Here is a 12850-nt window from a genome sequence, read left to right as displayed (position 1 = left end):
CTGTACTCACAATGCAGGGGACATGGGTTTGATCCTTGGTCAGGGAGCTAGATCCCACATGCCACAACTGAGTTCACTAGCTGCAACAAAGATCGAAGATCCCTCATGCTGCAACTAAGACCTGGAGCAGCCAAATAAATTAATTTTAAAAAAGAGAAAGAAAAAGAGAGAATTTGGTCTTTGCATTCACACCTGGGTCTTTGGTGCAAGAGGCCTTTTAGCCTTTCTTGTCTTTCAGCATGCCTTCTTCACCAAGTTTAATAATTTCTAACTTTTGATTTAAAATGACATATGTGACTCTTCCCTTCACTTGAACACTTAAGGCAAATTGTAGGATTATTAATTGGCCTATTTTCAATATTGTTATGTCTCAGGGAATAGGGAGGTCCAAGGAGAGGGAGAAAGATGGGGAACAGCCAGTTGGTAGAGCAGTCACAACATTTATCTGTTAAGTTCATTGTCTTATATGGGTACAGTTCATGGTGCTCCCCCAAATGATTACAACAGTAACATCAAAGGTCACTGATCAAAAAAAAAAATCACTGATCACAGATTACCGTTATATTTTGTTTTATTATCACAAATATAGTTAAAATGAAAAGTTTGAAATACTGAATTACCAAAATGTTACACAGAGACATAAAGTGAGCAAATGCTGTTGGAAAAATGACATCGGTAGGTATGCTTGTTGCAGGGTTGCCACAAACTTTATATTTGTAAAAATACACAATCTCTGCAAAGTGCAGTAAAATGAGGTATGCCTGGGTTTGAAACTGTGAGATCTCCATGTAAACCAAGCGAAAATGTGTCAAACAAGAATAGATTTAGCATAGAATTCTGAGAAATATCTTCATTTAGAGATGAGGTAAGGAAGTATTTTTTTAAAAAGATGAGGAAAGCTCAGAGTTCAGAATTATGAAACCAAAAGCATATAGCATTTCAAAACTATGAGGAAGATTGACAGTAGCAAATGCTTCAGAAAACTAAAGAAAATATTAAAATGGTCCACTGGATTTAAGGAAGTGGTCATTGTGGAGGATTCTGTTAGATGTCTGCCAAAATCTGTTCCCTTTTTCTTTATAGTAATAGAACTGTATCCAAGCACATAGTGACTCCACCTCGCCTGTAGTTAGGTGTGGCTAAGTTCTCACACATTGTGAATAGAACTTTCATTTGCCACTCCTGGGTCTGCCACATCTGGATTATCTTTTCCCTCCTAGTCAACTAGAACCCAGATGTGGCAGTGACCCAGCTACAGTCATATAGATTATGACATTGCAATAGGGGATGCAAGAGGAATTACTTGGAACAAATTTTGGTTCCAGAAGGACCATGAAGAGCAAAGCTGCCCTGTCTGTGCAATCATTTACCCATTGTGGCTGTTACAAGAGACACATATTTTATAAGCCATTGCATAATTGTACTACTCTATTTCAGCAGTGTAATCTTAAAAACTTACACAGAAATCTTTGATCAGCTTTACAATAGCAGTTTTCAATACGGACTGCACTGGGTTGAAAAGCAAGAGGGATAAGGAAGTAAAAATGGAAGTCCCCTTTTGAGAAATTTAGCTGCAAAAGAAAAAAGTATATTTGTATCTGGAGGAGAATTTAGACTCAAGAGGGTTTTTTAATCCTAGAGAAATGTTTTTAAAACGCTGATTTGTAGTACTGAGTAGAGAAAGAGAAAATTAAAATATACAAGAAAGGATATTATCAGTGTTAAGCCCCTAGAAGGTTGTCAAAGACAGGATTCAGCAAATATGAAGGAGTTGGACTTAAGTGGAAGGGAACTCAGCAGAGGAAATTACAAGTACATATGCTATCAAGAGTATAGGTTTGGGGATAGGAAATTAAGATAATTCCCATCTGATGGATTTTGTTTTCTCTTTAAGATATTAAGCAAGTTCATCTGCCAAAAAGCAGTATGTAAGTAGTAGGGTAAGAAGTTTAAGATAAGTAGATATGAAGTTGCTATGAAGAGTAAAAGAGAATGCTACTTCAGTGCAGTTCAGTTCAGTCGCTCAGTCGTGTCTGACTCTTTGCAACTCCATGGATCACAGCACACCAGGCCTCCCTGTCCATCACTAACTCCCGGAGTTCACTTAGACTCACGTCCATCGAGTCAGTGATGCCATCCAGCCATCTCATCCTCTGTCCTCCTGCTCCCAATCTCTCCCAGCATCAGAGTCTTTTCCAATGAGTCAACTCTTCGCATGAGGTGGCCAAAGTACTGGAGTTTCAGCTTCAGCAGCAATTCCCTCCAAAGAAATCCCAGGGCTGATCTTCAGAATGGATTGGTTGGATCTCCTTGCAGTCCAAGGGAATCTCAAGAGTCTTCTCCAACAACACAGTTCAAAAGCATCAATTCTTCGGCGCTCAGCTTTCTTCACAGTCCAACTCTCACATCCATACATGACCACAGGAAAAACGATAGCCTTGACTAGACAGACCTTTGTTGGCAAAGTAATGTCTCTGCTTTTGAATATGCTGTCTAGGTTGGTCATAACTTTTCTTCCAAGGAGTAAACATCTTTTAATTTCATGGCTGCAGTCACCATCTGCAGTGATTTTGGAGCCCCAAAAAATAAAGTCTGACACTGTTTCCACTGTTTCCCCATCTATTTCCCATGAAGTGATGGGACCGGATGCCATGATCTTCTTTTTCTGAATGTTGAGCTGTGAAAGTGCTGCACTCAATACGCCAGAAACTTTGGAAAACTGAGCAGTGGCCACAGGACTGGAAAAGGTCAGTCTTCATTCCAATCCCAAAGAAAGGCAATGCCAAAGAATGCTCAAACTACCGCACAATTGCACTCATCTCACACACCAGTAAAGTAATGCTCAAAATTCTCCAAACCAGGCTTCAGCAATACATGAACCATGAACTTCCAGATGTTCAAGCTGGTTTTAGAAAAGGTAGGGGAACCAGAGATCAAATTGCCAACATCCACTGGATCATCAAAAAAGCAAGGGTGTTCCAGAAAAACATCTATTTCTGCTTTATTGACTATGCCAAAGCCTTTGACTGTGTAGATCACAATAAACTGTGGAAAATTCTGAGAGATGGGAATACCAGACCACCTGACCTGCCTCTTGAGAAACCTATATGCAGGTCAGGAAGCAACAGATAGAACTGGACATGGAAAAACAGAATGGTTCCAAATAGGAAAAGGAGTATCTCAAGGCTGTATATTGTTACCCTGCTTATTTAACTTCTATGCAGAGTACATCATGAGAAACGCTGGGCTGGAAGAAGCACAAGCTAGAATCAAGATTTCTGGGAGAAATATCAATAACCTCAGATATGCAGATGACACCACCCTTATGGCAGAAAGTGAAGAGGAACTAAAGAGCCTCTTGATGAAAGTGAAAGTGGAGAGTGAATGCTACTTAGGCAAATATAAAAAGATTTCTTGATCTTGAAAGCCCAATTAATTTTGAAATTGATAACCTTAGTGGTGATAGTACTGATTATTTTCTAAGCTTTGTTTTATAGAGTGCAGCATCCCAGGTATAAGAGAAAAGATAATTTTTATTGAATAATTTAGATAAAAATATCTAATGTGGTGTTTCATCAGGAGGTAAAGGAAATCCTAGAGTGAAGGAAAATTGAAAAAGAGAATTGAGAATATGAGCATGAGAGTGGTTGGTAGTGGTGAAATGGGAGTCAGCTGATGGGAAGGAAGTTAAAACAGGAGGGGGTTGATAGGTAGTAGCAGCATTATGGGACAAGGTCAAAGACAAGATGTGACAGGAGTAGCTAGATCAGAGGGCTAAAGGCATAGAAGGTTCTCATAGAAGGTATTCTTAGAGGGAGAGATCTGAAATCGTATTTCATAGAATAATCCTGGGTAGTGAGAAAGTACAGCATGGGGCCAAGGTACTGAGAGGCCATGTTAGATTAACCAGTGGATGCGTGCTCAGTCACGTCCAACTCTTTTCAACTTCATGGACTGTAGCCCACCAGGCTTCTCTGTCCATGGGATTATTCCAACAAGAATATGGAGTGGGTTGCCATTACTTTCTCCAGGGGATATTCCTGACCCAGGGATGGAACCCACGTCTCTTGTGGCTCCTGCAGCTCCTGCATTGGCAGGTGGATTCTTCACCACTGAGCCACCTGGGAAGCCCCTTTCTTTCCCATACTCTTGGCAAATTCCAACCTAAACTGTTGTTTTGTTCTTATTGGCGAGGGTTTTTAAGAAAATCAACTCTGGGAAGCTGAGCAGTTTCTTACATCTCCATTTTGTAAGTGACCTCTTCCCATTGACAACCTATAGTCCTTTAATATAAAATTGGCTGATATAGTTGAAATCCTATGCACTGGTTTAAATTTAACTGTAAATTATTTGAGGCATAAGAGCAAAATTTGTTTTTAACAATACATTTGAAGAGAACTGGTTCGTTTACTTGTATCTGAGCTCCAAAGGCCTCACCATTCTCCATTAGAGTCAGGAAACAGTTCTTTCCATAAATAGACAAGTCTTCCTCTTCAGATAGGTGGAAAAACCCGAAGCAACAGGCTTTTCTCTGCTGTTGCACCTGTTAAATTTTCTGCCTGAGTTGTTTAAATTGGTCTTTCCCCTTCCCCTATTATAAATGTGAGAGGCCAAGCTTACTGGGGAAACAAGCTACTAGAACACTCCCACCTTCATTTTTGACAGCTATATCATCATATATCTCTTTATGCTAGTGGTCATCCATCTTTTCCCCACTAAGTATAGTAAAGATAGGAGGTAACCTTAATACTTTGATTTATTAATATGAATTTTTGTTCTCTATGTAAAGAAGCTTTCATTTATTCCTAGTTCCACTTCTGAGGGCTTCCATGGTGGCTCAGAAGTTAAAGCGTCTGCCAGCAATGCAGGAGACTTGGGTTTGATCCCGGGGTCGGGAAGTTCCCCTGGAGAAGGAAATGGCAACCCACTCCAGTATTCTTGCCTGGAGAATCCCAAGAATGGAGGAGCCTGGTAGGATACAGTTCACGGGGTGGCAAAGAGTTGGACACACTGAGCAACTTCACTTTCACTTTCTCTTTCTTTCCACTTCTGAAAATAGAAAATTAGAATTTAGTTAGCCTGCATGGAGAAACTTTTGTTCCCTCCATTTTTCTTAAATTCAAAGCGTCATCAATCAGTTCATACACTTCAAAAGAACTGGCAGTGAAATTTTAGCATTCAAGAAGTGTAAACATTAGGTTATTTTGGATATGCTAGAGCAAGAGATTGTACTTCCAGGCATTATTAACTAATACCCAGCCCCTCTACAATGTTAAGATTAGAATATCTTCAAGAGGCAGTTCCTGGCATTGACTCTAGTCTGTGGCCCCACCTCAGGAATAAAAACAATCATTTTACCCTCATGCATGTCCTCTTTCTCATACCTACTCTCTCTCTCTCGTGAACACATTTCCTTTCCCTCTATATCCCTACTCATTTTGCTCATCTATACTTTCCTTCCACAGCATATAGACTTTAAGACTTTTTGATGAAATTCTTGGAAATATCCTCCCCCAACAATGAAGGCTTTCTCTTCTATGATACAGTCAGGTCACTCAAAGCAAAAGTGGTTGGTTAGAGCTTGTACAGCATGAAACAAAACTTCCTCCTACAATGGCTTTAAAAGTTTTAAAATTAGAATGTTAAAGGATTATCTTTTCATACTTTTCAGTACTCTACAAATATCTGAGAAAAGTGGTTTTGAAACTTTGGATTGCTACACATTAGTAAGTCATGAAATCAGTTTAGTAGATCATGACATTTGAAAATTAAATTGAATGGAATAATATAGGCAATTTCAAATTGCATCACAAAAAAGCTAAGTAGTGTTTACAAAACATTTCTATTGTGTTTGTATGTTATATAATTTTTCTATTGGCTATTTCAAAATTTGAAAATTAGTTCCAAGTGTATATATATTCTGGGAGAGCACAGGAGGCAAAAGATTATACACTTTAGTACACAAGTCCACTATGCTGCTGCTGCTGCTAAGTTGCTTCAGTCGGTCCAACTCTGTGCAACCGCATAGATGGCAGCCCACCAGGCTCCCCCGTCCCTGGGATTCTCCAGGCAAGAATACTGGAGTGGGTTGCCATTTCCTTCTCCAATGCATTAAAGTGAAAAGTGAAAGTAACGTCGCTCAGTCGTGCCGGACTCTTAGCGACCCCATGGACTGCAGCCTACCAGGCTCCTTCGTCCATGGGATTTTCCAGGCAAGAGTACTGGAGTGGGTTGCCATTGTAAACAAATTATGGTTCAGGAGCCTGCATTCTACTAGATTGCATTATACCTTTGTAACATTAGTGAGACAACTGGAAAATAAAAACTTTATATTCCAAGATTATGTGGGTGGTCACAATATTAATATGTCTTCATAATAACCCTCCAGGATCAATAAGGGAGAGACACTAGGAAAATTGCCTTCTGGCCCTTTCCTACAAGGTGATTATGTTTATCAAAGGAAATTATTTTCAGGTATATTTTCAGCAGTAATAAATGTTTAAAAAAATTAAAAAGAGTGATGACTTTAAAGAAAAATGACATTTCTGAATAGCAACCAATATTAAACCATTAGAAAAACCACAAAAAATGAAGAAATGCTTGAACACTTGAAATACTTTGAAAGTGGTCTGCTTTATTTTATCAAAAGCATAATTGTGAGTGAAGGTTCAACTGAAGAGGGAGCCATGAGAAAAAAGTAACTTGGTGTAAGGCAAATTAATTAACTATGAATTAATTATGAATTAAGACCTCCTTGGTTAGAGAATAAATTACTATTTGTAATAATTACAACCACCAAAAAAAAAGCATTCACTTAGAAGATGGGTACAACATGCGAAGATATAAAAGTAACAGTGCAATTTCAAATACATATTTGGGGGGAAATAACAATGGTGTAGAAGCGGCACAAAACAACATATATATTAGATATAAAACTTAATTATGGTCACTGAATATTGAACCCAAGGCTATTGTAGGAAGTATGATTTTCCTCTATTTCTTTCCCAGGGCGTTGGGTCGGGAGATTGGGGAGAATCGGCTTCAAGAATTTGAACTCATTCGTCCCAGTTCCTCCCATCAGACACACCTCGTACTGGTAGCTCTGCGACAGGGTCCCCGTGCCGCTGACGTCCACCAGGTGGCCCGGGAAGTGGCCCTCGGGCACCGGGCAGCGACCCGCCGAGCCCGCCCCGCCCCTCCTGCACAGCCGCACCGCCACGAACACCAGCACCGAGAAGAGGAAGAGCGACGACACCGACGCCAAGGCCACCACCAGGTAGACGGTGAGCGGGTCGGCCGGCGCCGCGGCCGCTGCTTCCGCTTCCGGGGGCGGCAGGTAGGGCTGCGAGAAGCCGTCCACCAGCAGCACGTGCAGCGTGACGCTGGCCGACAGCGGCGGCTCGCCGTTGTCCTTGACCAGCACCACCAGCCGCTGCTTGGGCGCGTCGCGCTCGCTCAGCAGCCGCGCCGTGCGCACCTCGCCGTTGTGCGCCCACACGCCGAACAGCCCGGGCTCCGTGGCCTTGAGCAGCTGGTACGACAGCCAGGCGTTCTGGCCCGCGTCGCCGTCCACCGCCACCACCTTGGTCACCAGGTAGCCCGGCTCGGCCGCCCTGGGCACCAGCTCGGTGCAGGGCGCCGAGGCGTTCTGCAGCGGGTAGAGCACGAAGGGCGCGTTGTCGTTGGCGTCCGCCACGAGCACGCGCACCAGCGCCTGGCTGCTGAGTGCTGGCGAGCCGCGGTCAGTGGCGCCCACGCGGAACTCGAAGGCTCGCAGGGCCTCGTAGTCCAGGGACGTGAGGGCGAAGAGGTGGCCGTTGTCGGGGTTGATGGATACGAGGGAGGCGAGGGGCACGGGCGAGTCGGGGGGCGGCAGCAGCGAGTAGGTGACCTGGGCGTTGGCGCCGGCGTCTGTGTCTGTGGCGCTGACGCTGCCGATGTGCAGGGCGGGGCTGTTGTTCTCGCGGACCCACAGGGTGTAGGAGGTCTGGGTGAAGGCGGGGGCGTTGTCGTTGACGTCGGACACCAGCACGGTTATGTTGTGTTCGGTTTTCAGACTGGGGGTTCCCATGTCAGTGACCGTGATGGTGATGTTGTACTCCGCTTGCCTTTCTCTGTCCAGCATTCTTTCCGTTTCCAACGTGTAGTAATTCTCAACTGATGATTTTAGCACGAACGGGAGGTTTTCTGAAACAGAACAAGTCATCCTCCCATTCTCCCCAGAGTCTCTATCTCGGATACTAAAAACCATAACCACAATCTCCAGAGAATTTTCTGGGATTGGGCTGGTAATTGATGACACAGTCACTTCAGGAGCATTGTCATTCACATCCATCACCTGAATTCTGAGTGTTGATTTTCCAAAAAGGCCTCCCCCATCTGTGGCTTGAATGATTATGGAATATGATTCAGTTGTTTCAAAATCCAAGGGTGACGTTAAACTCACTTCTCCAGACTTTTGGTTAATTTCAAATGTCTTGCGAATATCTTCTGAGGCATGGGTAAACATGTATGATATTTCCCCGTTTTTATCTGAATCTAAATCCCAAGCTGAGACGGTGACAACCGGTGAGCCTAGTATGCTATCTTCTGAAATCTTCACCTCATAAAATGGCTGCTGAAACTCAGGGGAGTTGTCATTACTGTCCACGACCACCACCCGGACCAAGGTACTCCCGGACTTAGGTGGAGACCCGCCATCCAGAGCGGTGAGAATGAAATTGAGTTCAGACTGCTCTTCATAATCCAGCGCCTTATCCAGAACTAACTCTGGGTATTTCCTGTTATCCGGATTGACTCTCATTTTAATGTGGAAATGAGGGTTGGGGCTTATTGTGTAGTTTTTTAGAGCGTTGATTCCTACATCCAAATCCTTTGCACTTTCTAGTAAGAACACAGCACCGACAGGACTATTCTCTGGGATTTCTAAGACCATTTCTTTTTCTAAGAAGGCAGGAGAGTGATCATTTATATCCTTGACCTGGAGCTCAATCCGTAAAAACTCCAAGGGGCTTTTCATTAATATCTGGAAATGCAGCACACAGGGCTCGGTGGAGCCACAGAGCTCCTCCCGGTCTAGTGCTTCTCTTAAGAGCAAATCCCCTGTATTTATGTCCAGCTGCAATCGCTGTTTGTTATCATTAGAGACCACCTGAGCCCCTCTGGAGAATAGCTCACCCACTTCCAGCCCCAGGTCTTTTGCCAGATTGCCTACAAAGCTCCCACTCTGCATTTCCTCTGCCACTGAGAAGCGCCCAGAGTCAGAGCCCGCTTGAGACATCCCCAGCAAAACAAAGAAAAGCAGGACTTGCCTTATCTGCAGAACGCCTGCCCCTCCAATCTCCATAGCTCCTTTCCCAAAGGATTCCTGCAGAATCGCTTCACCCTTCCCACTTCTGGGTAAGGTGCCTCTGATAATGTCCACCGACTCTTCCAAGGCTTAAGGATTTTAACCTTGTTGAATAACTTCTAGTTTGCCACTTGAAGCCTTGTTCTGTCTTCCTACTGCTCTTTTTGCACTGAATAACAATGTCCAGAACATCATCCAGTATAGAATGTTTCTTCTCTCCCAGCGATGTTATCCTGCAGCGCCACCATGCGTCTCCACAGATTTTCAGAGTTTGATGAAAGCTACCTAAATTCCATTCACATAAATATCCTCTAGAAGCAAATATTCTTTTATGTATTGTGTTCAAGTGATTACAGATATAGTCTATCATCCATAAGAGTTATTCTATACTGTTTATGGTTTTTGATGTTATTAGCATGTTTAAAAAGCATTTAAATATCCTTCCCCACTCTCCACACAATTGTGGTGAATACAGAAATGTAAGATGTGATTCCTGGCCCCCAGGAGCATGTAATCTTTCTGAGAAAACAGCACCAGAAACAAGGAGAGTATAAGTGACTGTTTAACTGAACAAAATTCCAGCACTACTTGGTCTTCCTTAGGTGGTAAGGGAAAGGGAAAGTGTACACAAGACATTTCAGAAGTCCTCTCAAAGGATATGAAACTGAATTAACCATAAGGTAGAACAAAGAGAACTATATATAGATAGTTCTTATAGCACCAGAAGGCCTTCTGTAGATTTCCTTGATAGTAGTGAACTGTGAACTAAGAGAAAAATGAAGTAAGAGATTGGGGTGGAACATATTGTGGAAATCCGTAATTTAGTTCTAGTTTCTCATAATTTACCAAAAATAAAAGAATACACAAACATATTAGTTTCATTTAACACAGGCTTACTGCTAAAACTGGCTTCCCTCAGTTTCCCAAGATTTACTCCAGCTATAGTTATGGTCATCTGCTGTCTCTTTCAGCACAGGAAGACAGAGTGAGAGAGATTCTCTTTCCCAGTTGTAGGACAAAAACTTAGTGTTATTCTGATCAGATTAACCAAGATCATGTACCTGCTACTGAGGTGATCATTGTTTCAGGGGTATAAAATTATGAAAGTGAAAGTGAGTCACTCAGTTGTGTCCAACTCTCTGCGACTCCATGGACTATACAGCCCATGGAATTCTGTACAGGCCAGAACAGAATTGGAGTGGCTAGCCGTTCCCTTCTCCAGGGGATCTTCCCAACCCAGGGATCTAACCCAGGTCTCCCGCATTGCAGGCAGAATCTTTACCAGCTGATCCACCAGGGAAGCCCACAATAGAATTGTAGGTGGAGATTTTAGTTTCAGAATCTGAACTCATCTTTGTCTTCTGTTTTACTTTAATCCTCTCTGGGATCACCTCTTAAGCTTTTGGTGGTTTCAGTTTTAGCCAAAGTACATGGTTGCTACATGGTGAGGGAGATTGTTTGGAACAGAATTCACCTGTGATGTCCAGTATAGAAGGTCTCAAGAGTGTGCTCAGAAATTGATGGAGGAGGGATTTAAGAAGTTTTCACTTTTAAAATGTTAAGTTCAATTATATTCTTAAAAATGTAAGCTAGACACATGGTTGAAAAATAAATCACTACAGAAGGGCAGAAATTGAAAAGTAGATGGATTTACTACACACAGTTATCCTCACTACTTCTATTTTTATTTTTGAATTTAGAGTGAGATTTACTATGCTCAGAGAAGACAGAATACCCTCGTTTGATTCCTTCCAAATTTCGAAGAGCAATATTACAGTCAGTCAGTTCAGTTGCTCAGTCATGTCCGACTCTTTGAGACCCCATGAATCGCAGCACGCCAGGCCTCCCTGTCCATCACCAACTCCCGGAGTTCACTCAGACTCATGTCCATTGAGTCGGTGATGCCACCCAGCCATCTCATCCTCTGTTGTCCCCTTTTTCTCCTGCCCCCAACCCCTCCCAGCATCAGAGTCTTTTCCAATGAGTCAACTCTTCGCATGAGTTGGCCATAGTATTGGAGCTTCAACTTCAGCATCAGTCCTTCCAGTGAACACCCGGGACTGATCTCCTTTAGGATGGACTGGTTGGATCTTCTTGCAGTCCAAGTGACTCTCAAGAGTCTTCTCCAACACCACAGTTCAAAAGCATCAATTCTTCAGTGCTCAGCTTTCTTCACCGTCCAACTCTCACATCCATACATGACTACTGGAAAAACCATAGCCTTGACTAGATGGACCTTTGTTGGCAAAGTAATGTCTCTGCTTTTCAATATGCTACCTAGGTTGGTCATAACTTTCCTTCCAAAGAGTAAGTATCTTTTAATTTGATGGCTGCAGTCACCATCTGCAGTGATTTTGGAGCCCAACAAAATAAAGTCTGACACTGTTTCCACTGTTTCCCCATCTATTTCCCATGAAGTGATGGGACCAGATGCCATGAACTTCGTTTTCTGAATGTTGAGCATTGAGCCAACTTTTTCACTCTCCTCCTTCACTTTCATCAAGAGGCTCTTTAGTTCTTCACTTTCTGCCATAAGGGTGGTGTCATCTGCATATCTGAGGTTATGGATATTTCCCCCAGCAATCTTGATTCCAGCTTGTGCTTCCTCCAGCCCAGCATTTCTCATGATGTACTGTGCATATAAGTTAAATAAGCAGGGTGACAATATACAGCCTTGACATACTCCTTTTCCTATTTGGAACCATTCTGTTTTTCCATGTCCAGTTCTAACTGTTGCTTCCTGACCTGCATACAGGTTTCTCAAGAGGCAGGTCAGATGTTCTGGTATTCCTATCTCTTCAAGAATTTTCCACAGTTTATTGTGATGGAGTACTTTCATGTAATTCTTTGATTTTGCACAGCTCACTCCTTTTAAATACCCAATAAATGGTAGTTAATAAAAATTATATGAACTTACAGAAACCAAGAATGTATACACATAACTTTGATGACAGAAATCAGATCAAAGAGCAGTTATCAGTTCCAAGAAATGTCTAAAGAAAAGTTCCTGTTTGTCCAACATAATCCCATTTGGATACAAGATTTAGAGGAACCCAGTGTATAAGACTGAAGTCCAAAAGAAAAAAGAGAAGTTCATTGAGGGCCAAAAAGGAAACGGCAGCCCACTCCAGAATTCTTGCCTGGGAAGTCCCATGGACAGAGGATCCTGGTGGGCTACAGTCTATGGGGTTGGAAAGGAGTTGGACACAACTTAGCGACCAAACAACATCTCTAACTTTGGAAACCCTGGGCAGAGCTAAGAGTGCAAGTGTGAGGGGTGAAGCCCAAAATAGGGAAATCAAACAAAACTTTGCATCCTGAATGGTGAGATATTTAGTCCCTTTCCATGCAGTAGTCTCCAGTTGGAATATGCAGGGTGCGTATCTCTAACTCTCTCTTGCACAGAAAATATTGCAGAATCCTAACCTGGAGCATATGAAAGGCTCAAACAGAAACTTAAACATACTGGTATTTGAGGATCTCCTAAGCTAATAACTCTTA

At 42.6% G+C, this 12850-nt stretch overlaps 1 protein-coding gene across 1 annotated transcript; it reads right to left on the bottom strand.

Moving 5' to 3' along the window:
• Positions 1-6769: 6769 nt before the first annotated feature.
• LOC138085452 (protocadherin beta-12-like) lies at positions 6770-9346 on the bottom strand. Its single transcript, XM_068979844.1, has one exon. It carries the CDS (start codon positions 9344-9346, stop codon positions 6947-6949), a length of 2400 nt encoding a protein of 799 aa, XP_068835945.1. The 3' UTR covers positions 6770-6946.
• Between the last annotated feature and the right edge of the window lie 3504 nt (positions 9347-12850).

The sequence above is a fragment of the Capricornis sumatraensis genome, chromosome 9 (assembly GCF_032405125.1).
Source record: "Capricornis sumatraensis isolate serow.1 chromosome 9, serow.2, whole genome shotgun sequence".
Classification (NCBI taxonomy): Eukaryota; Metazoa; Chordata; class Mammalia; order Artiodactyla; family Bovidae; genus Capricornis; species Capricornis sumatraensis.
The sequence above is the reverse complement of the archived record's forward strand: the minus strand, read 5'-3'. Positions and strand labels throughout refer to the sequence as shown.